Here is a 26,035-nt window from a genome sequence, read left to right as displayed (position 1 = left end):
TTACATGGAGCCCTGCGGCTCTTGTGCCCCAGCCTCTTCATGTCTGTCTCTGGAGGCCCCTGCAAGCCCAGGGAAAGAAGCACCTGTGGGGCCATTCAGCAGCTGTGAGCAATGTCTCTGAAGTCACTCAGGAGCCATGAAGCAGGGACTCACTTCTTCCTAGAACTGTTAGGCTCTGACATAATTTTTCTCTCCTATCCCATGCTGCCTCAGAACAGCCCTCCTTGCTCTGCTCCGCCCCCGTCCCTTCGCCCTGCCCACCCAGCACTCTGGACCTGCCCTGCTCTCAGAGCCTGCAGTTCCAGAAATGCGTGAGGTTGCTCTCCCCTGAGCCCTGGGTGCCTTGAGACCAAACGAGCCAGCAGGAAGGTGAGTGGCCCTGCACCCCATTTCCCCCTCCCCTCCCTTGACATGATCTATTAGAAAAAGCCATCTGTTAACCTTCCCTGCAGGGACAAAGTTTGGGGAGCCCTGCAGTAGCCAGATCACAGCTGAGGGACCATCTGATCCTTGGGCTCTTTCTCTTCATTTCAGTTCTCTTGTTTCCTGTAGGTTAAACCCACATGTTGGATTTTAAGACAGGTGTATGCCTGGATCCAGCTGAATGATAAGGATGGTAACCCTGATGTACCCATTCCTAAACCCCACCTTCCTTCCAGAAGATAGCCATTCCCAGGACTGGCTCCTCACCCCTCCCACTGTGGACCCACAGAAAACAGCTTTGCAGTACCCACTCCACACCTCCACCAATCCCCGGCGTGCCCAGGAGGACACAAGCCTGGGTCCCTGCCCAGCATCTCCAACATCTTCAACATCTTCCAGGTGCTCCTTTCATTTGATCGGGCACCTATTTGATCCCTTGACTGGAATTCTAACTCCCAGTTCTTTTCCGACATCTCAATAGACCACCCATCTCAATAGACAACTCCAGCCTGGCCGGAGTCCCCTTCCCCTCTTTTTCTGAGTGATCAGTTTTGCTCATTCACATGCAAGACTGGCCCACCAGCCAAGTTCAGCTGCTCAATTGTCCTGTTTATCCTGGAGCCAAGATGGAGCTTGGTGGGCAAGTGGGATCCCAGGCCTGGCTGGCCTGAGTTGTTTCCAGATGTGAAGGGCCCAGGGACTCAAGAGGGGAACATCAGAGATGAGCCCACTAGGGCTGTGTCTCAGCAGGGGAGGAAGAACAATGAGCTGCATGTTAAGAGTTAGGATGGGCAGGGCAGCTAGTGCACGGCCAGTGGTAGAGGACTTGACTAGCATGCAAGAGACCCTGGGTTCCACCCTCAGCACCACAGACAATACAAAACAAATGAAAAACAAACAAAAAGGAACAGGCAGAGCCTGCAGGAATTTCTCAACTGCTGAAGAAATCACTAGAATCACTGGGAGAGCTTCCAAATCTGTGTATCTGGACTCTAACCCCTGATATTGCTAACAATGTTCTGGGCTGTGGGAAGGCACTGGGGTCATGTTCTGCAAGTAATAAGAAAGTGCAGCCTGAGCTGTGAACCACGGCACTGGAGTTAGACCTTCTTTCCAATCCCAGCTCCCCACTTAGTAGTTTAGAGAAGCTGGGCAAACCACAGGACGCCCTGCAGCCTCAGTGTCCTTATCTCAAAGCAACAATCCAGCAAATCCTGTTTTATGAAAGGATTCAGAGAAGCAGAGCAGGCGCTGGCCCCTGACTCAGCAGCATGGAACTGGTCCAGGACACCTCCCGCCCTCCACTGGTCAATGTGAAGGGGGTCCCGCTCATCAAGTACTTTGCAGAGATGGTGGGGCCAATTCAGAGCTTCCAGGCTTGGCCCGATGATGTGCTCATCAGCACCTACCCCAAGTCTGGTAAGTGAGGAGGGTCACTCTGCTCCCCCACTGGGACTTCACTCCCCACCTTGGTCTCCAGGGCCCAGCCCTTCACCCTGCTCACATCTGCCTCTCTCTCTTTCCAGGCACCACATGGTTGAGCGAGATACTGGAGATGATCTATCAGGGTGGTGACCTAGGGAAGTGTCACCGGGCACCCATTTACATACGCGTACCCTTCCTTGAGTTCAAAGTTCCAGGGGTCCCATCAGGTGTGTGGCAGAATCCAGGGGCAAAAGATCTTAAAGAAGGTCACTCTGGGCTCCATCTCACCAATCTGCTGCCTGCACCTTAGGTCTGGAAACTTTGAAAGATACACCCGCCCCTCGGCTCCTCAAGACACACTTGCCCCTGGGCCTGCTTCCCCAGAGTCTGCTGGATCAGAAGGTCAAGGTGAGTGGCAGCGGAAGCCACTAGGCCATTCCAGCTTTGGTCCTGTTCTGCAGGAAAAGCCTCTTCAAGCTTTGTCTCTGCACAAGTGGGAAGGCCACCTGCCCTCACTGTGGCAGGGCCAAGACGAGGAGAGCAGTGCAGACCCGAGGGCAGGGGAGCCTGGTGCTCAGAGGCTCACAGAGGGGCTGGAGGGTCCCCTGCCTGCCTTGTTCTCCATCTGGGTGTGTGGTGGAATCCCAGGGGTGAGATAGGATGAAGTATGGCTCCAGGGACCAGCCAGGAGTCTCCCATCAAAGCTGAGTTCAGATCCCAGCTGCCATAGCCATCCCTGAGGTCTCCAGCAAGTCAGCCTCAAGGCCTCAACGTGTTCCCTTGTCAAGCCGAGAGGGGACCCTCCACAGGGGTGCTGTGAGGGGGCCAGGCAGGCAGGAGGGCAGCCAGTCCTGGGGTGTGCACGTGGGGTGGTGTAGCTGGCAGTGAGTGTCGTCTGTCCCTGCAGGTGATCTATGTTGCCCGCAATGCAAAGGACGTGGCTGTCTCCTATTACAACTTCTACAAAATGGCCAAGGTGCACCCTGACCCTGGCACCTGGGACAGCTTCCTGGAGAAGTTCATGGATGGACAAGGTGGGCCCCAATCTGGAGGAAGGAGAGGGCTGGAGTTTAGGAAGCCCACCTAAAACTCATACCAAACCCTGCTGGTCCCCTTCCCCAGTGTCCTATGGGTCATGGTACCAGCACGTGCAGGAGTGGTGGGAGCTGAGCCGCACCCACCCGGTGCTCTACCTCTTCTATGAAGACCTGAAGGAGGTGAGACTGCCTGCCACTGCTTCCTTCCATGTCCCACCCAGGGGACTGGAACCTCAGGGTTCCTGACAAGGCTTAGGACCCTCCCCTTTGGCAGGCCCACCCCGCCCAGGGTTGCCCACACTGCCTTCCTGGCATGGAACCACAGAGCCAGCCCAGCTCAGGACCCAAAACAGCCCTCATCTCCTAGCACCTGGCTCAGCTGCACATGCCCGGGGCTCTGCCAACCCTGGGACCTATTTCCTGAAAAAAGACTTTCCCTGCCCTGTCTCATAAGACACCAAGCAGGGCTCAGTCCTGAACCCTAAAAGGAGTGGGTCCAGGGAAACAGGCCCAGAGTGAAGCAGCTGGGGCTGAGAGGTTTCCAAGTGGAAGGGCCAGCTCCCTCGGAACACCAGAGAGGGGATTTCTGTTGTGTATCCTCCTTAAGAAATCCAAGCCCCCTCTGAAGAGCCTGTGCCTTGCTTCAGAACCCCAAAAGTGAGATTAGAAAGATCCTGGAGTTTCTGGGGCATTCCGTGTCAGAGGAGACCGTGGATCACATCATCCAGCACACATCCTTCAAGGAGATGAAGAAGAATCCCATGGCTAACTACAGCACCCTTCCGACTGAGCTCATGGACCACAACATTTCTCCCTTCATGAGGAAAGGTGTGTGCTGGCCAGGGTGGGTGGCTGCAGAAGGGTGTGTGGAAGCAGCTGCCAGAGCTTCCCCTGAGCCACCTGGGGCCACCTGTGTGTGGGGGACTCAGCCCCTTTTTTCCCTCCCCAGGCATCGTGGGGGACTGGAAATCTGCCTTCACTGTGGCCCAGAATGAGCGCTTTGACGCCCACTATGCTAAGAAGATGGCAGGCTGCAAGCTCAACTTCCACTGGCAGCTCTGAGTGGTGTCGTGGGGAGCCACTGCAGGGGGAGCATGGGCACAAGCCTGACCTATGACCTCAGGAATAAAACATGATGTGTCCAACAAGAGGCCACCTGACACTAACTAAATCCCACTGGGACCAAGTAGAGCCCTCTGTCCGGCAGCCTGCCAGGACCATGTGTCCTTCCTGGGTGGGAAAGAGGGTGTGCAGAGGGAAGGCCCAGGAGACATGAGAGAAGAGGAAGGACATTGGGTCCTGTAAGGTCCTCTGTTGCCTCCTCCCTCTAGTCTCCTAGCATGCTTCACTTTTTGGGGACTCTTTACAAGCCACTACTTACCTCTGAGCCACATTGAGGGAGGGGGAGCAGCCATCTACATAGCGATGTCTTCAAACAGAATGGAGTTTTCATCCGAGACCTGTAGGATGCAGACAGGAGGCACTGGTCAGAGGCTTCCAGGACAGGCCAGCCTCCTCTTGGCCTGGAGCCCTGGGCCAGCAGGAACCCTGAGAGTTCCAGGCACCTCCAGGCCTCACCTTCCCCTCTGAAGTCAAGGGGTCCAGGTCCCCTTCCCACTCCCTGCTGCTCCAGAGCTGGTCCTCAGTGAAGGTGGCCTAGGGCAGAAGACAAAATGCAGGGAGAGGAGGGGTGAGACTCCATCCTCAAAGGGTCATGCTAGAATGACAAGGGGTCTGTTGCCACTCAGGACCCCTGAGTTAAGAAGATAAAGCAACCCAGAGGGCAGCAGGCAGGTGTCCTGAAGGCCCAAGAGGAAGAGCGTTTAGCCTGCGTCAGGTTACATGTGACCCGTTTCACATGGGTCAGCGTCAGCTGGAGGGGTGAAAGCGAGAGTCAGGAGGTCTGGGCATGTGCACCCAGCTCACGCTTCTCTGACTGCCCAGATGAGGAAGGACAGGAGGGCAGAGCGGCCTGCTCCCTGGGGGCAGGCTCAGGCTCAGGCTCAGGCTGGGCAGGAGGCATTCACAAGGTAGAGGCTGGTCCTTGAAGCTGTGAGGCCATGAGAGCAGAAAAGAGAAGGAATTGGAAGATGACCCCATGCCCTGTCTGGGGTCTGGATGTAACGAAAGTCCTCTCCGTGGAGGCTGCCTTACCTGCTGTGGGATGTGTGGATCAGGACATGGTGGAAGCAGGTGGTCTGGAGATACTGAGCCAACGCCAGCTGCCCCTCTGGATAAGGCCTCGGGGTCCATGTCTGGGTTGGCTGTCCACCGGTGGCTTAAGACAGCCCAGTGGATCACTTGCCAGGAGCCTGGCCACCCCATTCCCAGCTGGACACTCACTCTTTGCCTTCTTCATCAATGTCATCTACCTCATACCTGTGGGGGAATGGAAGAGGAACACCGGGTGTAGCCAGGTGCCCACTGCAAGCCAGGGAGCCAGAAAGAGGAGGAGGGGGAGATGGAGAGTGGGAAAGTGGCCCAAGGAGCCCAGTGCCTCCCACACCTCCTGCCCAGGTGCCCTCCGGGGAAGCTCTTCTCCCACTGTGCACACAGGCTGAACAATGCCAGCGGAAGAGGGTGTGGTGAAGAAGTTTCAGCCGTGGTGGGTGTCCACTCACTTGTTGGTGGCATGGCTGTAACTGACCACCTCTGCCAGGATCCACTGCTCATCCCCACCCACAGCCTTGACCCGCGCAGCCACCTTGTCTCCAGGCTTGGCTACATAGTCCCCTGAGGCTGGAATGGCTCCACAGAGGGGTGGGGGCCTGTGAGTGGAAGGAGCATTAGTCTGGGCCTGGACACCAGGCCCCCCCGCTGGCTGCCACCCTCACTTGTCATCAGGCTTCCCGATCCACAGGGGCAGGATCACGGCTGACTGTTGCAGCAAGTTCATCAGCACCCCTCTCACATGGTCTTCTGAGGCAGCTCCAAATCATTGTATAAACCCATGATCTTGGCCACAGAGGGAAGGAGGCATGCCCTTGAAGCCTCAGGGATGGGCACCTGCCCTGAGACCCCCAGAACCCTGCCTTGTGCTGTCAGAGGAATTTAGCAGGGAGCCCCCACCTCCCAGTTTCCACCAAGGGTCCATCCCCTTCCCTGCCCATCCACAAGATGTCCAAGTTGGGACTCTGACAAGCTAAGCTGCCAGGGTGATGAGGTGTGGAGACCATGAGGAGGAGCTAGAAAGTTGCCAAAGGGTGGTTTGGAGGAGCAGTCACCTCTGTCTCCTGACCTGGGCACTGTTGGCCAGAGTGTGCTGGGTCAGCAAAACCCACAGCAGCCTTACCCTTCTGGGCACTTCTCTAATCATCTATGTGGTAATTCATGCAAAAGTTGAGAAACAATTATTCAATGTGGATCTCTGGCCTCTCAGGCATGGCTCCACACACCCCTCACCTTCAAACAGAACCAAATTGGCAAGGAGACAAGACCAAGGGCGGAGGAGTCTTCACACATTGGCAGGGAAGCCAGGGCAGTGGCATTTGTGGGCCTGGAAGGCAGCACCTGGGTGGCAGCTACACATGTGCCTTGCTTCAGGACATAAGGTGGGGCTCTGCCAAGTCCCCAGGTTCCCCCCCACAGCAAGAAGCAGAGTGGGCTGTGGGAGGAAGGAGGGAGGCACAGGCCTTGGGTCACAGAAGAAGAGAGAACCAGGAGGTGTAGCCAGAATCACCTCTGTCTTGGGGAGGACTAAGGAAACCTTGAGGATAGTCCTGGGCTGCAAAAGGTCATTTCCCCCACTCACAGCCACATATCATGCACATGAGGGAGCTGGAAACCTCCCTTCCCCCAGTGATGCCACAGCCATTTCAATACCCTAGTGCAACACACTACACGTAAATAAACCTACTGTGTGGCCACTCGATGACAGTAAGCAAGGGTGAATATTTAGGTATTTACGATACTTCACTTCTGATCATTAGAGTCTTTGGACCTTATAAAAAAATAAACTGGAAAGCAATGGGCCCTGTGACATCAGCAGCAGCCCCTCCCCCACAGCTCATGTTTACTGCATCTCTTGTTTCCATAGAGAGACAACATGGAGGTGGGTGCAGTGGTGAGGGCCTATAATCCCAGTGACTCAGGAGGCTGAGGCAGGAGGATTGCAAGTTCAAAGCCAGATTCAGATCCTGAGTAACTTATTGAGAATCTGCTTCACAATAAAATATAAGAAAAGGATGGGTACAGTCGTCAAGCATCCCTGGGTTAAACTGTCATTTTGAAAATAATAATAGTATTAATAAAAATAACAATAATAAAAGAGGCAACAGGAGAGTGACCTGTAGCATCTAGGTTTGTGTAAGTTCTCTGTCATGTTCTCACAACTACAAGACTGTCTATTGATGCACACGTCAGAAGATTTAATGACCCATGACTCTCCATTTTGGCCTTTTTTTGGAAGTGAAAAGGACCAAAACCAGGCATTAATGCATGTTAGGACTGCAGATCCAAAGGATAAAAATAAAAATGGGAATTTTTTTAAAAACAAACAATCGTAGAACCAAAGGAACAGCCTGGCCTGGTTTAAGGATGAGTAAAGTGAGGCACAAGCAGGAGACAGGCTCCCAGAAGGGCAGATCCTGGGTCATGGCCCAACTGTTCACTGCATTGTGCTGCTGCCTCTGGGGGTCCTGCCTGGGCCTGGCCTCTGGGAGAGAAGGACCTGACAGAAATAGGTCCTGTGAAGAGGGGTCTTGGGAGTAGGTTTTGCCCCCAACTTAGGAGTGACCCCCTGAGCTGGGACAACACAGGGCTCTTTGGGATGGGTGTTTGGGCCATAGTAGGGGTTGCTGCATACTGTGCAGGGGTGACCAAAGCCCTATTCCTTGCCCTTTCCTCATTATCTACCTGGATAGGTAATGCTGGGAAAGATGTACAAATGTCCCTGAATACCCAAATGGTCTCAATCTCTATGCGAGCCACATGAATGTAGGCAAATCACATCTCCTCTATAAAACAGGGAAGGGTCCCCTCAACATTTGGTAAATACTGTGGTGGGTGCAGGGAGGCTACAGGCCGGGCCTCTTAAAGGAGTGATGCTCCTTTTCTGCATTTCTCCTGCACGGTGGGGACCATGGGCTCTTCCAGAGTCCTCATGAGTAGACTCACCCACTATTTGTCCTGCTGGTTCAGGGGAACTAAAGAGGTCAGAAAATGATCCCCAGGACCAGAAGGGTAAAGCTGTAACCATTAAGACTCCCATCTTCACCACCCCATTCTCAGGATGGAAACAAGAGAGGGTGGTAGGGGTGGAGGTAATTCAGGGACTAAGAAGTTGGCCTTTAAAATACAGGGAGAGCTGGGTGTGGTGGCACAGGCCTGTCATCTTAGCAGCTCTGGGAGAATGATGCAGGATGATCACAATTTCAAATGAGCCACAGCAATTTTGCAAGACTTCTCAAAATAAAAAATAAAACAATCTGGGGATGTGGATCAGTGGTTAAGTGCCCTGGGTTCAATCTCTCGTACTAAAAAGTAAATAAATGAAATACAGGGGAATGCCAGGTATGGAGGTGAACACCTCTATTCCCAGCTACTCAGGAGGATGAGAGGGGGAGGATCACTTGAGCTCCTGATGTGAGTCCAGCCTAGGGAGTTAAATACTGATATATATATATATATATATATATATATATATATATATATATATATATATATATATATATCATCTGCTCCAGTTTTCTGCCTCAAATCAGTCTTACTTTCCTGCTCTAACCCTAATCCCAACCCCATGTTCTCACATCCCACTGGTACAGAGCTGGGGCCTTCTAAGAAACTGAGGAACTGTGAAGACCCTCTCCTCAAACCTGATTCTTGCCATCAAGTCAGAAGGTTTCAGACATGTCACTCAGAGTAACAGGAATGAGTTTACTGAAAGGATAGGAAAAGGGAAAGGGGATACTCTCAAGGGAGAGAGAGTGGGTCTGCCCAGCAACCAGCACTGGCTTCATTAAAGAAGGTTCGAATCATGAGCGAAATGCTAGGGAGTTTTAAATTAAAGAGATAAGACTCTAGTTACCTTTAAAACCAGCTCCAGGATGGCTCCCCCTAGCTCCAGCCTCCATCCACCTAATGCAGTAGTGAGGTTTACTGAAGAGGCTAGCCAGAGAGAGAGAGAACACGCCAGGGAGTGGACTTTTATTGGGGAACAAAAAATTCCGGGGAAAATCCCATCCAATGAAGGTTAAGGGGGGCAGCATCCCAAGGTCAGGGGCGATGATTGGGTCTTTGGGACAGTGGACAGACATGCCTGTGCACATACAAGCCCTTGGACCTGGAAAAGGGTGAGGAAAGCTCTGACACAGCTGTGTCTAAGCGCCTCTCACCCAGCCAGGGAGGTAACTCAAATCACGTGCGAGGATGGCCTCCCACAAGTGGTCCTCTCAGAGAGGAGGACAGCATGCCTCTCCTGCATTCCAGTTTTACTGGGGACCAAAGAGAGATTTCCAGAGAGTCCTGCCCATGTCCACCTCTTGACTTTTCCTGGAGAGCAGGGTGACTTCAGACTTTTTTTTTTTTAAAATATTTATTCATTTATTTATTAGTTATCGGTGGACACAACATCTTTGTTTGTATGTGGTGCTGAGGATCGAACCGGGGCCGCACGCATACCAGGCGAGCGCGCTACCGCTTGAGCCACATCCCCAGCCCCGTGACTTCAGACTTTTAAGTCTGCATTATCATGGCAACACTAGGTCACCTTGGCCCATGCTGATCGGTTTTGTTTGGATTTTAATTTTTTTTTGTTCTAATTAGTTATATACGACAGTGGAGTGCATTTTGACATACCATACATAAATGGAGTACAACTCCTCACTCTTCAAGTTGTACACAATATTGAATCACACTGGTCATGCATCATATATGCATATAGAATATAATGTCTGCTTCATTCTATTATCATTTCTACTACCATATCCCCTCCCTCCCTTCACTCCTTTCTGTCTAATCCAATGTGCTTCTATTTTTCCCTGGCCCCGCCCCCTTATTTTGAATTAGCATCCACATATCAGAGAAAACATTCAGCCTTTAGTATTTTTTGGGTTTGGCTTATTTAGCTTATGATATTTTCTAGCTCCATCCATTTACCTGAATATGCCATCATTTCACTCTTCTTTAAGGCTAATATTCTATATATATATCTATATCACTTTTTCTTTATCCATTCATCTGTTGAAAGGCATCTAGGTGGGTAGGTGGGTTCCATAGTTTGGCTATTGTGAATTGAACTGCTGTAAACATTGATGTGATGGTGTCCCTGTAGTAAGCTGATTTCAAGTCCTTTGGGTATAAACCAAGGAGTGGAAAAGCTGGTCAAACGGTGGTTCCATTCCAAGTTTTCTGAGGAATCTCCATACTGCTTTCCATAGTGGTTGCACCAATTTGCAGTTCCACCAGCAATTATAAGTGTACCTTTTTTCCCCACATCCTTGCCAATATTTATAACTGCTTGTATTTTTGATAATTGCCATTGTGATTGAAGTGAGATGAAGTTTTAGAGTAGTTTTGATTTGCATTTTGCTAATTTCTAGAGATGTTGAACATTTTTTTCATGTTTTTAATTGATTGTATTTCTTCTGTGAAGTGTCTGTTCGATTCCTTAGCTCATTTATTGATTGTTTTCTTGGTGTTGAGTTTTTTCAGTTCTTAAAGCTCTATCTGTGATGCATGTGGTAAAGATTTTTACCCATTCTGTAGGCTCTCATTTTCTTTGCTGAGAAGAAGCTTTTTAGTTTGAATCCACCCCATTTATTGATTCTGATTTTACTTCTTGTGCTTTAGGAGTCTTGTTAAGGAATTCAGTTCCTAACCCTACATAGTGAAGATTTGGCCCTACTTTTTCATCTATTTGCCACAAGGTGTCTCTTCTAGTTCCTAAGTCTTTGATCCACTTTGAGTTGAGTTTTGTGCAGTGTGAGAGTTAGGGATTTATTTTCATTCTGCTACCTATGGATTACCAGTTTTCCCAGCACCATTTTTTGAAGAAGCTATCTTTGCTACAATGAATGCTTTTTGGTGCCTCTAAGATGAGATAATTGTATTTATGTGGGTTTGCCTCTGTGTCTTCTATTCTGTTTTGGTGCCAATACCATGCTGTTTTTGTTACTATGGCTCTGTAATATAGTTTGAGGTGCAGTATTGTGATGCCTACTGCTTCATTCTTCTTGCTAAAGATTGTTTTGACTACTCTGGGTCTCTTACTTATCCAAATGAATTTCATGTTTGCTTTTTTTTACTTCTATTAAGAATATCATTTGGGGCTGGGGTTGTGGCTCAGTGGTGGAGCACTTGCCTAGCATGCATGAGGCACTGGGTTTGATCCCCAGTACTACATTAAAAATACTAAATTAAGGTATTGTGTGCATCTACAACCAAAAACAATGTTTTTTAAAAAGTATCATTTGGATTTTAATATGAATTCATTAACTCTGTATAACACTTTTGGTAATATGGCCATTTTGACAATATTAATTTTGCCTATTCAAGAGCATTGGAGATCTTTCCATCTTCTAAGGTCTTCCTCAATTTCTTTCTTTAGTGTTCTGTAGTTTTCCTTGTAGATATCCTTCACCTCTTTTGTTAGATTGATTGCCAAGTATTTTATTTTTAAGGCTATTGTAAATGGAATAGTTTTCCTAATTTCTCTTTCAGTGGATGTATTAGAACGTGTTTGATTATTGGTGTTGATTTTATATCCTGGTACTTTATTGAATTCATTTATTAGTTCTAGAAGTTTTCTGGTGAAATTTTTTTTTTGTTCTTCTAAATTTAGAATCATGTCCCAGCAAATAGAGATAATTTGAGTTCTTCTTTTCCTTTTAACCTATTTTATCTGTTTTTATCTAATTGCTCTAGTTAGAGTTTACAGGACTATGTTGAATAGAAGTGATGAAAGAGAGCATCCCTGTTCTGTCCCAGTTTTTAGAGGGAATGCTTTCAATTTTCTCCCTTTAGAATGATGTTGGCCTTGGGTTTAGCATAGATAGCTTTTACAATATTGAGGTATATTCCTACTATCCCTAGTTTTTCTAGTGTTTTGAACATGAAGAGGTGTTGTTTTTTGTCAAATGCTTTTTCTGCATCTATTGAGATGATCAGTGATTCTTGTCTTTAAGTCTGTTAATGTGATGAATTAGGTTTATTGTTTTCCATATGTTGAATCAACCCTGCATCCCTGGGATGAACTCTACTTGATGGTGGTGCACTAACTTTCTAATATGTTTTGGTATGCCATTGCCAGAATTTTATTGATAATTTTTGCATCTATCTTTATCATGGAATTTGGTCTGAAGTTTTCTTTCCTTGATGTCTGGTTTTGGTATCAGGGCGATACTAGCCTTATAGAATGAGTTTAGAAGAATTCCCTTCTTTTCTATTTCATGGAATAATTTGAGGAGAATTGGTGTTCATTCTTTTTTGAAGGTCTTATACAACTTGGCTAAGAATCCATCTGGCCTTGGGCTTTTCTTGGTTGGAAGGCTTTTGATGGCATCTTCTATTTCATTGCTTGAAACTGATCTGTTTAATTTGTGTATGTCCTCCTGATTCAGTTTGGGTAGATCACATATCTCTGAAAAATTGTCAATGACTTCAAGATGTACTATTTTATTGGAATACAAATTTTCAAAATAGTTTCTAATACTCCTCTGTATTTCAGCAGTGTCCTTTATGATATTTCCTTTTTCATCACAAATTTTGTCAATTTGAGTTTTATCTCTATGTCACTTCATTAGTCCACTAAGGGTTTTTCAATTTTATTTATTTTTACAAAGAACAAACTTTTTGTTTTGTCAATTTTTGGAATTGTTTCTTTTGTTTCAATTTTGTTGATTTTAGCCTGATTTTAATTATTTCCTATCTTCTACTGCTTTGTGTGTATATTTGTTTTTCTTTTTCTAGGGCTTTCAGGTATAAAGTTAGGTCATTTACTCATTGACTTTCTATTCCCTTAATGAATGAGCTCAACTTTCCTCCTAGCACTGCCTTCATAGTGTCTCAGAGATTTTGATATATTGTATAAAGTTTTCTCATTTATCTCTTAAGTTTTTTTAATTTCATCCCTGATATCTTGTGCTATCCATTCATCATTCAATAGCATATTATTTAGTCTCCATCATTCAATAAGATATTATTTAGTCTTGAGGTATTAGAGTAGCTTTGATTTTTTATTTTTTTTTTCGTTAATTTCTAATTTCATTCCATTGGGACCTGATAGAATGCATGGTACTATAATTTTTTTGTATTTGCTAAGACTTGTTTTATGGCCTAAAATATGGTCTATTTTAGAGAAGGATCTCTGTACTTCTGAGAAGAAAGTGTATCCACCCCTTGATGGATGAAATATTCTATATGTGTCCATTAAGTCTAAATTGTTGATTGTATTATTCAGTTCTATAGTTTCTTTTTTTCACTTTTGTTTGCAAAATCTATCCAGTGGTAAGAGAGGTGTGTTAAAGACACCCAGTATTATTGGGTTGTGGTCTGTTTGATTCTTGAAATTGAGAAGGGATTATTTTATGTACAATGATGTTCCATTGTTTGGGGCATAAATGTTTATGATTGTTATGTCTTACTGACGTATAATTCCCTTAAGCAGTATGAAATGTACTTCTTTGTCCCATCTGACTAACTTTGGCTTAAAGTCCACTTTATCTGATATGGGTTGGGAAACCCTGCTTGTTTACCCAATTCATATGAGTGATATGTTGTTTCTAATCCTTTCACCTTCAGGCTGTGGATGGCTTTGCCAATGAGGTGAGTGTTTTTTAATCCAATCTGCCAATCTGTCTTTTGGTTGATGAGTTTAGGTCATTATAATTCAAGGTTATGATTGAGATATGATTTGAATTCCTGGTCATTTGGTTTATTTCTGGTTTTTTAATTTGACTTAGTTATTGCTCTCATTGACTTTTCCTTTAGTGTAGTTTCCTGGTTTTCACATTGTTTTTTCATTTCCTCCTCATGGAATATTTTACTGAGAATGTTCTGAAGTACAGGCTTTCTAGTTGTGAATTCTTTTAACTTTCTTTTATCATGCAAGGATCTTTTTTTAATTTTTATATCTGAAGCTTAATTTTACTGGATATAAAATTCTTGGTTGGCATTCACTTTCTTTCAGAGCTTGATATATATTGTTCCAGGACCTTCTAGTGTAGAAGGTCTGGGTTGAGAAATCAGCTGAAATCCAAACTGGTTTCCCCCATACATAATCTGATATTTTTCTTTCACAGCCATTAAAATTCTCTCCTTGTTCTATATGTTAGTTATTCACATTATAAGGTGTCTTGGTGTGAGTTTATTGTAATTTTGTTCACTTGGGGTTCTGTAAGCCTCTTGTATTTTCCATTTCATTCTTTAGGTTTGGGAAATTTTTTGATATTATTTCATCAAACAGATTGTGTATTCCTTTGGTTTGTATCTCCGTTCCTTTGTCTATCCTGATAAATCTTAAATTTCATCTTTTCATGTTATCCCACAATTCTTGGAAGTTCTGTTCATGGTTTCTTACAATCTTCTCTTTGTGGTCAACTTTATTTTCAAGATAATGTATTTTGCAGGCATGGTGGCACACACTTGTAATTCCAGTGGCTCAGGGGGGCTGAAGCAAGAGGATCACAAGTTCAAAGCCAGTCTTAGCAAAAGTGAGGCACTAAGCATCTCAGTGAGACCCTGTTTCTAATTAAAATGCAAAATAGGGCTGGAGATGTGGCTCAGTGGCTGAGTACCCCTGAGTTCAATCCCTAGTATCCAAAAGAAAAGGATTACATATTTTGTCTTCATTGCCTGAGATTCTGTCTTCCGGGTGGTCTAGTCTGTTGGTGATATTTTCCATTGAATTTTACTTTGGTTTATTTAGTCCTTCCTTTCACATATTTTTTTTTATTTTTTAGTTTGTACACAATACCTTTGTTTTATTTATTTATTTTTATGTGGTGCTGAGGATCGAACCCAGGGCCTCGAAAGTGCTAGGTGAGTGCTCTACTGCTGAGCCACAAAACCAGCCCCATTTCACATACTTTTGCTTATATCTTTTCAGGATCTCTATCTCTTTATTGAAGCCATCTTTCACCAGAAATTTATCTCTAATTTCACTCCTTACATCCTCCCTTACATCATGGATCAGTTTAACCTTGTACATTCTGAACCCCTTCTCTGATATTTCTTCTACTGTGATGTCAATGGATTCTATTATTGGAGCATCCTGGTTTGTTTGGAGCACTTTATTCCCTTAGTTTTTCATGTTGTTTGTGTACCTTCCCATCTAGCCATGTGATCTGAGGCAGTACAATTCCTACCCTATAGACTTACAGTGTCTGAATGTTTCCAGTACCTCCCATTAAGGAAGAATATTAAAATTAATTTTAACAGCACCAACATTAACAGCACCCAATACACACAATACACAGTCTTAAACCAAATACCTCCTATTAAGATGTGTACAGATTTGTCACAATTCAGAGAAATGATGTGTTCAATTATTACCTACAATATAAACAGTAAGTTTGCAAAAGGGGCTTATGACTTCAAATGGTGGACAAAGAGAGAACAGAAGTGGCATCAGATGTGATGTTTATGAGGAAGGAAAAGAGAAGATAGAAGTAAAATATTATAGGAAGAGAGAGGAATTAATAGGAGTTGGCTGTTAGCAGGAGAAAAGAGAAAGAGAATTGAGTGAAACAGATAACTGAGAGGAAAAAAAATATATAGAGAGAGAGAAAAAAATAATAAAAATGAAAAAGTAAAAATTAAAAAATACACAATAAACCAGTAATATACTAGGCAGACACCCCAGTCCTCAATAAATTGATGCATGAAAACTACTTGGTTTCAAAAAATGGTAGAAATATGAGAGGGGGAAAAAAAGGATCTTGATGGAAAAATGAACAGTTGCTACTTCCCTTCACCGCTGATATGTGTGGTCATCTGGAGTTTGCTGGTAGTTCTACCCTCAGGGTGTTGAGGGTTTCTAGGTTGCAGGGTTAGACTTGGAGGCAGAACACCTGGAAGCAGGATATACAATTGCCAGTCCATGTTGGAAGACTACACTCCAAGAATCTCTTTTGTGTTCCAAACATTTTATATAGAAGCCTGGACTTACCCCTTATCTCACTTGTGGACCCCACAATTCTTTCTTTATCTTTTTTTAAAAATTTAACTTAATTTTTTCATTTGCACTTTTTAAATGTTTTTCACTTTTTAATTTGTTTTAATTATTTATACATGACAGTAGGATGCATTTATGCACTTTGATATACATATATGGGGTATGATTTCTCATTTTTCTGATTATATATGTTGCAGAATCACATCAGTCATGTAGTCATATATGTACATAAGGTAATAACATGTCTCATTCTTCTGTCCTTCCTATTCCCATGTCCCTTCCCCTCCCTTCACTCCCCTCTCCCTAATCTAAAGAAACTCTATTCTTCCCTAGTGCTGCCTCCCAAATATGAATTAGCATCCACATATCAGAGAAAATATTCAGGATTTGGTGTTTTGGAATTGGTGTTTTGGAATATGATATTCTCCAACTCTATCCATTTACCAGCAAATGCTATAATTTCATTTTTCATTAAAGCTCAGTAATATTCCATCAAATATATAGCACATTTTCTTTCTCCGTTCATCTATTGAAGGGCACCAAGATTGGTTCCATAGTTTGGCTATTGTGAATTGATCTGCTATAAACATTGATGTGGCCTTGTCACTGTAGTATGCTGATTTTAAGTCTTTGGGTTAACTGAGGAGTGGGATACCTGGGTCAAATGGTGGTTCCATTCTGAGTTTTCTGAGGAATCTCCATACTGATTTCCATAGTGGTTGCACCAAACTGCAGTCCCACCAGCAATGAATGAGTGTACCTTTTTCCCCATATCTGCACCAACATTTGTTGTTGGACCCCACATTTCTGTTTTCTAAATTTTTAATTTTATTTTATTTTTTAATGTGGTATCGAGGATCAAACCCAGTGCCTCAAACATGCTAGGCAAGCACTCTACCACTAAGCCACAATCCCAGCTCCTGGACCCCACAATTCTTGATCTCCAAACTCAATCTCTTCTGCCCCACCCTTTCAAATTTCCAGTTAGGCACCTCTCCAGGGGGTCTTGAGGCCTGGACTGGGGACCTGTGTCCTATCAAGGAGACTGTTTCTGCATTGGCCCGGTTAGCCACATAGTGGCAATGAGCCAGGTTGGGATATAGGGAGGGGTTGGACAACTGGGAATTGGAGAGCTAGAGGTCCCTGTTGGGTGCCAGGCCAATGCTAGACATGGTGGGACCTGGGGATAGGTGGATGTGGGACTTGGGAAGGGGTCGGGAACCAGTCCGTCCCTGTGTGTTTCAGGAAATGTGGAGCTGGGGAGAACCCAGCTTTCTCCAGCCTCTCCAACCTGTGTTCCCCTGGGCGAAATGCTCCCAGATTCTGACTTTCTTCTGGATTGCTAGGCCCAGAAAGGCTCACACAGACCTAGTGACAAGCACACAGATCTGGGTTTCAGTTTCCATAGGCTCCAACAGGCTGCAGAGCCAACATGGCTCCTGAATCAGGACAATCCATAAACTCTGTAATTGGATACTTAACCACACATTCTAACAGATTTTATAGATAGGAAAAACTATCATTATCTCCCAGAGTTTCAGGATCTTGTCACAAGTCTTCTCCTTCAGGATAATTTGAGTTCCTCTTATCAACATTATTTTGGGCCCACATTTCTCCTGAACAGGTAATTTACTGAGGGATGTGACATATCCTGTCCAGTGAGGCCAGGCAGGGCTGCAGGTAGGTTGCTTCTTGGAAAACTAAGCATGTGGGGGTCAGCACAGAGGGCCCATTTTATAAAATTACTCTCTTAACTCATGTTCCCACCGTCCTCATCTGTCTGTTTCCTAACACCATGATTCAGAAAAACATGGTCCTCACAGGGGCATCAGTAGCCACATCAAGTCCAAGGTTATGGAGCCACCGGGTTTTCTCCTGGGGACCACTGAACATCAAAATTCCAGCTCCCAAAGGCCCTTGCTTGGGCCTCACTGAGACTTCTGAATAGCGGGGAAACCTGCAGGGGAATTCTCTATCATGCCTCTAATATTGGGGTAATGTTGGAGAGAGGGATAGGTCATCTGGTAAGAGCTCTGAAACCCTAAGTAATTTCTCAATTCTCCATCTTCAAAGCCACCAGCAAACAGGAAGCCCCAGCTCTCTGGGGATATGGTGATTAGTGGTACTATAATCCCTGAGGGGTCTATTACCATGGTTGGCACTTTCCCAGAACCTGGCTTCCACTGTTACAAATACCAAGGTGCCACAAGAAATTAAACATGTCTTCAGAAGTGGGCCAGTCAATGGTGTGCTACCAAACGTGGTTAGCAAGTGCACCTGAGTGGGAAGTTGGCCTCTGTTTATCTCTAACACAGCTCTGCCTGGGCCCGGACAAAAGGAGCTCAGGGTTACATTCTCAGCTATTAGCTAATTTTAAAACTGGTGCAGGGTAAGGGAGGGGCTATACTTAAAACGGCTACAATGGCCTTTACCTCCCAATGAAGGCTAAATACTATACTCCCCACCTCTTGGGGGCAGAAGGAAGGGAAGCAGGTCCTACCCGGCCCCAGGAGCCCTCTTCCCTCCTAGGGAGGACCCAGGCCGCTCCACTCACTGCTTACTCGTCCTCCAAGTCCCGCTGCAGCTCCTCCCAGAGGTAGTCTGCGCTGTCTCATCGCAGTGGTCCAGGGACAAAGGCGACCCAGAAGAGATAGAAGGACCCCTGGGACTTGGCCAGAGTCCTTAGTGAAGCCACTTCCGCTGGGACATCTACTCGCGACCTCACTGGGTCAGCAGCGCAGCACCTCCTCCCTCAGGCGAGAAGGCGATTCCAACAGTCAAAGAGTTTGGCGCGGGCCATCAGCTAGCCAATCAGAGCCTGCGTGAGGACGACCCTGCCCCAGCGCTCGCTAATTGGTTGGCGCTGGCCACGTGTTCCGCCTCCGTCGTTCTGGGGCAGAGCTTGGACCTCTGGCTCTGGCTCTGGCTCTGGCCTGGAGAGGATGTGCTAAGCTGCACCCGCTGCGGGCTGCAGGGTGCCTCACCATCGCCCTGGGAACTTTCTTGAAACAAGCATCTAGCAGCTTCCCAGACCCTCCCTGGGTCCTTGGTCAAGAAATCACATCCCCAGCATTCGGCCCTGACCTAAATGTCCCATTGGCCCCGGGAAAAATAAAGAGAGGCAGTGACATTTCTTGAGCGTCTGTCTACCTGCTCTACTGCCTGAACCCTCTGCATCAGGCCTGCGTTTCAGTGGGGTTAACCGTCAGCCCCCCTTGACATCCCGCGGCACACTGGCTATCACAGGAAGGCGGGACCTGGCAGAAGCAAGATTATAGGGAAGAGCAGGGTTTGTGGAAGTGGATGAGGCTTGAGGCGGTTGGCAAGGGCCAGGGGCACTATCTGAACCAAGCAGGTGAAACCTCGTGGCTGAGCTTGAAGCATGTAGGATGATGGTGGTTGGTGGGACGGAGGCAAAGGGTGGTTAGGGGTTTTGTCCTCATGCGGGGCAGTTGTGGTTTGGGTTCTCACAGGGCCCATCCTGGTCTCCTTGTTCATGGCTTGTCCTTCAGGTAAGAAACACGATGGGATTGAAGAGGCCAGGAATTGTCCCCGGCATTGGCCTCCCCAATGCTCTGTCCTCCCACCCACAATTCGAGTGCACACATGTGGGGTCACACAGGATGGATGAGGCTGCCTTAGCCTTCAATCTGGGTGTGCTGCGCAGTGCCTTCTGCTCACTGTGTCTGGGTAGAGCTTCAGCACGGATCTGCCCACCACCACTGCCCAGTGACACTGACTTTCTTATCACAGCCACTCTGGATAGGGCCTCAAACTGCAAGTAGGAAACCGACCCAGTTACTGGTTCCGTTGAGCCCGTGTGCCAGACGGCTCCAGGTGAGGTCCATCTCAGGTAGTAGCTTGTGTTCAGAGGATTTGGGGTCAAGCTGTTTGTTGAGGGGCAAGGCAAACTGACACCCTTCAGCCTGCTTGCCCCATCTCTAAGTCAGGAATGATTAGTAATCTTTGAGTCATTTGACTCATCACAACTTGTGAGAAGCCACTCCTGAGCTATGTAGCATCTTCACTCGGCCTTGAGCCAAGGAGATTTGGGTCATTTTGGTCATTGCTAGTCATTTTTTGCCTCCTCCCACTTAAGGAATTAGGCAATGCACATGACCTCAGTCTTCTCTGGGCTAGGAAGGCTGCTCTTGTAGCTACGGAATTGCGGATGACCCATTGGGTCTGGACAGCCCACCTCCTACCTTATTTGGCAGAAGAACATTCTATGGAAAACCTTTGAATTTTCCCACATCTATAATAAAGCAAACAGGGGTTCTTGCCCTCTCTCTTTCCAGTGTGGAAGGTTGGCCCCTAAGGTCTTAGAGCCGTCCTGCCCTCGCTTTTCAAAATTATTTTCTGTGTAGTGTGATTTTCACCTCCTTCTTTTCTTAGATTTATTTCCCAGCCAGCCAGCTTCATGCAGAGGAAACCCAAATTCCATCACCTATATTGGACCTGGGTGAGAACAACTTGCTTGTGGCCATTTCCCTTTCCCATTTTGCAGAAATCTCTTACATTGACCTTCAGACTTGACCATATGTCATGTGCTCCAAGAGTCCTCACTGCCTCTGTATAGTTCTTCCTCGTGAAGAACTATAGATGCTAAGAGCCACAGCCAAGTAATATGATGCATGGCATTTTTTGGTTGAAAGGTGACGCCAGCAAGCCATTGAGATGATATGATTATGTTAAGATCTGCATTCTTATGGATATTGGACTCCTGCTGTCCACCTCCGCCTGCTACGGGACTCCTAGAGAGTTCCCATTGGTTGGGGAAGTGCGGTAGGAGGGAATTCCGGAGGAGGGACTTCCTGTTGGGGTCCGGGAGAACGCTGCGTGGGTCGGTAGGCAATTTTCCCGGGAGTGTACGGGGCATTGGCGGCAATTTCAAAAATAAAGTTTGTTCCTGCTTGAGTGGCTCGTGATTTTGTGCCCAGCCAGACTGCGGCATATAGAGAGGCCTATTCATTTATTTTTGAGGCACAGGGACTGAAACATACATCCCCAGCCTGTTTTGGTTTTAATTTAAAAAAAAATTTATAGTTGTAGGTGGACAGCATGGCTTTATTTTGTTTATTTTTATGTGGTGCTAAGGATAGAACCCAATGCCCAACAGGTGCTAGGCAAGCACTGTGCCACTGAGCTACAGTCCCTGCCCTTTGTTATTAATTTTGATTGACAGTCCCCTATGTTAGCCAGAATGGCTGAGAACATACAATTATCTTACCTTGGTCTCCCGGATTACCGGGATTACATGCATGTGCTACGGTGCCCGGCCTACTTTAGCCCTTCATTCTCTACGTTGTCTCACTGACTATATATTTCTTGTCTTGTCATCAGTCTCTCCACTCTTCACACTCAACTCCAGGTCTTGTTCACTCTTTTAGAATAGAGTCCACCTCAGGGCAGAGGTTCAATCAATGCAGAATAAATTAACAGGGAGGCCTGAGCTCTCACTAAATGTAAATGACTTTTTTCCTGACATCCATTGCCTATTGCCACCAGTGACAGGATGAAGAAAGTCCCCTGTGCTGCCACATCCTGACTGTCCCTAAAGACTCGTGTGATCTGCCTGGCAGAGGAATTCCTTCAGGAAGAGCCAGAGCAGCTTCTGCTCCTACAGGGCCAATGTCCTAGGTGAGTGCTGTCCTCTTTCCAGCCCAGCCTAGCTCTGGAGAGAGGATACCCAGTGGTCCAGTCCATTCTGGGGTAGCTAAGTCCTTGGCACCCAGGGCCAGGGCTACAGGGGGCTTGAGAAGCCTGACTTTGGATACAGATGATATCTCCTACCAAGAGCACCCTTGGCAGGTGGAACTCACTACTTTGGGGAGTGAGTTGGCTGTGCCAGCTGGGCACTGAGGAGGAAGATGGCTTGGAACAAGAAGAAGTGAGAGGTGATTCTGGCCCCCACTTGCTCATCCACCTCCATCTCCTGGGCTGCCTTTGACCAAGTTCTTATCTCCACAGGAACACTGGACAGACATGCTGGACACCTGATCCTCAGCCTCCCCGACCCTTTTCTGCAACTTTTCTTCACCCACTCCCCTCCACCACACTTTGGACAGTTTTTATTTGAGCGCAATCAAAAGTGTGTGTTAAGGGTAAATTCTGGTATTTGCAAGTAGTATTCATTCTCAGTGAATTGAAACAGAAATAGGAGGTGGGCCAGTGGACCTACTATGTGTCCAGCCTCTGCCTGGCCCAAAGGCCTCTTTGCCTGTTTTTGTCCAGCTGACACTGAGGACTCACTATTCTTAGGAGACTCAGAAGACTCCCAACTCCGGTGCCCAGCTACAAATTGATTTTAATCCCAACAGAAAAGGCAAAAGAGTGGGGAGCTCTCCCTCTGTGAGGCCCTTTGACTCTTCCTGTCCAGCCTCTTCAGCCCAGGAATCAAAAGCACCTGTGGGCTGTGCTCCTCCAGCCGTGAGCCACGCTCCTTGAGGTCCCACAGGAGCCATGAAGCAGGGGCTCCCTCCAGGGCTAGTAGGCTCTGGCATCCTTGTCTTTCCCATCTCATGCTGCCTCAGAACAGCCCTCCTTGCTCTGCTCCGCCCCAGTCCCTTGGCCCTGCCCACCCAGCACTCTGGACTTACCCTGGTTTTCAGAACCTACAGGTCCTGGAATGCCTGAGGCTGCTCTGGACTGATCCCTTGGTCTTCAGAGACTGCCCTTCAGCCAGAGGGAAGGTGAGCTGACCCATACCCCATCATTCCCCTCTGCTCTCCCTCTTTTACATGGTCCATTAGAAAAAGCTGTCTACTGCCTTCTCCTGAAGGCATGCGTGTAGGAAGCACTTCGGGAGCCAGATTACAGCTGAGAACACATCCAACCCCTGGACTCTTCCCCTCATTTCAATTGATCATATTTGTCCAGGAGCCTAGATGGAGCTTGGCGGCATAAATTGAATCCCTGCTAAAGCTCGCCTAGTGTGTTTCTGGATGGAAAGGACCAAGGAGCTCAAGGAGGAGCCCACTGAATGTACGCTGTGATGTGAGCAGAACGTAGTAAGAGCCGCAAGCTGGCCAATGAGCAATTAGCCTGAGCAGGCTGGGCAACGACAGAGCTCTGTGGTAGAGCTGTTAGCTAGTAGGCACGATATGCTGGGCTCCTTTCTCAGCACCACAAACCTTCCAAAACAAAGGAAAACAAAGGGCAGATCCTGGAGGAATTTCTCATAAGCTGAAATGCTTCCTAGGATTTCCTGGAAATTTTCTGAAATGATTTCTGGACTGCAGCTCCAGAAATTGCTTATATTGCTTGGGCTGCAGCCAGGCACTGGGGTCCTAGAAAGTTCTGCAAGTAATCAGAAGATGCAGCATGACCTGTGAACCAGTGCACTGGAGTTAGACCATTTTCCAGTCCAGCTGCCATTTACTAGCTTAGTGAGCTTGAGAAAATCACTGGACCTCCTGAAGCCTCAATGTCCCTATTTCATAGCAAGTATCCAACAAATGCTGTTTTGTGAAGGGATTCAGAGAAGCAGAGCAGGTGCTGGCCCCTGGCTCAGGAGCATGGAACTGGTTCAGGACATCTCCCCCCTCTACTGGCCAATGGATCAGAAAGTCAAGGTGCACTCTGACCCTCATCCCACTCATCAAGTACTTTGCAGAGATGGTGGGGCCACTTCAGAGCTTCCAGGCCTGGCCCTATGATGTGCTCATCAGCATCTACCCCAAGTCTGGTAAGTGAGGAGGATCACTCTGCTCCCCCGCTGGGGCTGCAACCCTGACCTTGATCAACAGGACCAGACCTCCACCCTACTCACCTCTGTTTCCTTCCCTCACAGGTACCACATGAATAAGTGAGATAGTAGACATGATCTACCAGGGTGATGACCCAGAGAAGTGTCACTGGGCCCCAATCTATCTATGAGTGCACTTCCTTGAGTTCAAATGCCCAGGGGTTCCGTCAGGTGAGAGTGGTAGGTTGCTGTAGAATGTGGTATTAGAAGGATTGGGCTCCAGCACACCACACCTTTTCCTGCCTGCACGTTAGGTCTGGAAACTTTGAAAGGTACACCCGCCCCTCAAATTCTCAAGATACACCTGGGCTGGCCCTGCTTTCCCAGAGTCTGCTGGATCAGAAGGTCAAGGTGAGTGGCAGCGGAAGCCACTAGGCCATTCCAGCTTTGGTCCTGTTCTGCAGGAAAAGCCTCTTCAAGCTTTGTCTCTGCACAAGTGGGAAGGCCACCTGTCCTCACTGTGGCAGGGCCAAGACGAGGAGAGCAAGACTCTTCAGTGCAGACCCGAGGGCAGGGGAGCCTGGTGCTCAGAGGCTCACAGAGGGGCTAAAGGGTCCTCTGCCTGCCTTGTTCTCCATCTGGGTGTGTGGTGGAATCCCAGGGGTCAGATTAGGATGAAGTATGACTTCAGGGACCAGCCAGGAGTCTCCCATCAAAGCTGAGTTCAGATCCCAGCTGCTGTAGCCATCCCTGAGGTCTCCAGCAAGTCAGCCTCAAGGCCTCAACGTGTTCCCTTGTCAAGCCGAGAGGGGACCCTCCACAGGGGTGCTGTGAGGGGGCTAGGCAGGCAGGAGGGAGGCAGAACTGGGGTGTGTGCATGGGGTGGTGTAGCTGGCAGTGGGTGTCGTCTGTCCTTGCAGGTGATCTATGTTGCCCGCAATGCAAAGGACGTGGCTGTCTCCTATTACAACTTCTACAAAATGGCCAAGGTGCACCCTGACCCTGGCACCTGGGACAGCTTCCTGGAGAAGTTCATGGATGGACAAGGTGGGCCCCAACCTGGAGGAAGGAGAGGGCTGGAGCTGAGGACAGCCACCTAAAACTCATACCAAACCCTGCTGTTCCCCTTCCCCAGTGTCCTATGGGTCATGGTACTAACACATTCAGGAGTGGCGGGAGCTGAGCCACACCCACCCTGTGCTCTACCTCTTCTATGAAGACTGAAGGAGGTGAGACTGCCTGCTACTGCTTCCATCTATGTCCCACCCAGGCGGCAGAAACCTCAGGGGACCTGACAAGGCCCTCAGGACAATCCCCTTTGGCAGGCCCACCCCGCCCAGGGTTGCCCACACTGCCTTCCTGGCCTGGAACATCAGAGCCAACCCAGGTCAGGACCCAGCACAATCCTTATCTCTTAGCATTTGGGTTAGTTACACATGCCCAAGGCTGTGCCAAGCCTGGGTCCACAGTTCTGAAGGAAAACTCTCCCTTCCTCTCTCCTAAGGCACCAAGGGGGATTCACTCCATGATCAAAAACAGAGTGGGTCTAGGAAAGGTCCCAGAGTGAAAATCTCAGGCTAAGATATTTCCAAGTGGAAGTGGCCAGCTCCCTTGTGACACCAGAGAGGGGACTTCACTTGTGTTTGCTCAGGGAGCAAACAAGCTTTAGAAGCCACCAGGTACTTCTGGGCCAAACTTAGAGGGGGGAAGCAGCCATCTGCATAGGAGGTGTCTTCAAATATGGTGGAATTTTCATTATGGGCTGCAGGATGCAGCTGGGTGCACTAAAGGTGGATCTAGGAAATAAGTCCACTAGGATTCCTGATGAACCCTACTTACCTGACAGGTCAATAAAGCCAGCAGAGTCACAAACATGGTGGTTGGAGATCTAGTATCTCCCTGCTAGTTGACCATCTGCTCAGCCTGATATTCAGGTTCTTTAGTTGTTTGAACTGTGTTTCAAGATTCTCCATGATAATGGTGAACAGCACACTCAGGAACCCAGATAGGATGAACTACACCTTCTGGAAAGACACAGGCATGGCCTCTACCCCATATTATTACCATATTTGGCCCATTCCATTGTCCTCCTTGTAAGTCTCTCCACCAGACTAAGCCTGATGGGCCTATGCAGTGGGAGTCATATGGTGCTCAACAGCCTTGAGACCTTCGGCATCACAATTTTAAAATTTCAAAACAAAATGAGCACGATTCAAACAATTTGGTGTGTGTGGGGGGGGGGGGTTCTATCTCAACTTTTTTGTAACTTTAACTTAAAGGAAAAGTGAGCCTGTCTTACAATAGCCTGGCCTTGAGGATTTTAAGGGATGCCAGTTTGGTGGACAATAGGAT

General features: G+C 47.4%; 1 protein-coding gene and 1 pseudogene across 4 annotated transcripts; both read left to right on the top strand.

Annotated features, from left to right (window-relative positions):
- The first annotated feature begins 231 nt into the window (after positions 1 to 231).
- On the top strand, positions 232 to 4,033 carry LOC124099524 (sulfotransferase 1A1). 4 transcript variants are annotated; one of them, XM_046454670.2, is made up of 9 exons: positions 273 to 369; positions 663 to 822; positions 1,652 to 1,842; positions 1,950 to 2,075; positions 2,159 to 2,256; positions 2,756 to 2,882; positions 2,971 to 3,065; positions 3,533 to 3,713; positions 3,835 to 4,033. In XM_046454670.2, the coding sequence occupies exons 3-9, from the start codon at positions 1,695 to 1,697 to the stop codon at positions 3,945 to 3,947; spliced, it is 888 nt and encodes a 295-aa protein (XP_046310626.1). In that variant the 5' UTR covers positions 273 to 369; positions 663 to 822; positions 1,652 to 1,694; the 3' UTR covers positions 3,948 to 4,033. The 4 variants fall into 4 exon arrangements, with proteins under 4 accessions (XP_046310624.1, XP_046310626.1, XP_046310625.1 ...); XM_046454669.2 differs by having other exon boundaries at positions 660 to 822; XM_058582648.1 differs by having other exon boundaries at positions 307 to 369; positions 553 to 822.
- A 2,897-nt stretch (positions 4,034 to 6,930) lies between these two features.
- On the top strand, positions 6,931 to 24,922 carry LOC124099347 (sulfotransferase 1A1-like; annotated as a pseudogene).
- The last annotated feature ends 1,113 nt before the right edge of the window (positions 24,923 to 26,035 follow it).

The sequence above is a fragment of the Marmota monax genome, unplaced genomic scaffold, assembly GCF_021218885.2.
Source record: "Marmota monax isolate L192 unplaced genomic scaffold, Marmota_monax_Labrador192_F-V1.1 WCK01_AAM20220418_F8-fsc00086, whole genome shotgun sequence".
Taxonomy (NCBI): domain Eukaryota; kingdom Metazoa; phylum Chordata; class Mammalia; order Rodentia; family Sciuridae; genus Marmota; species Marmota monax.
The sequence above is the reverse complement of the archived record's forward strand: the minus strand, read 5'-3'. Positions and strand labels throughout refer to the sequence as shown.

Coding starts and splice junctions, on each gene's coding strand:
- LOC124099524 (XM_046454668.2), top strand. CDS start 1,695: ATGGAACTGGTCCAGGACACCTCCCGCCCTCCACTGGTCAATGTGAAG. Junction 2,883..2,970: donor GAAGTTCATGGATGGACAAG/GTGGGCCCCAAT, acceptor CCCCTTCCCCAG/TGTCCTATGGGTCATGGTAC. Junction 3,714..3,834: donor TTCTCCCTTCATGAGGAAAG/GTGTGTGCTGGC, acceptor TTCCCTCCCCAG/GCATCGTGGGGGACTGGAAA.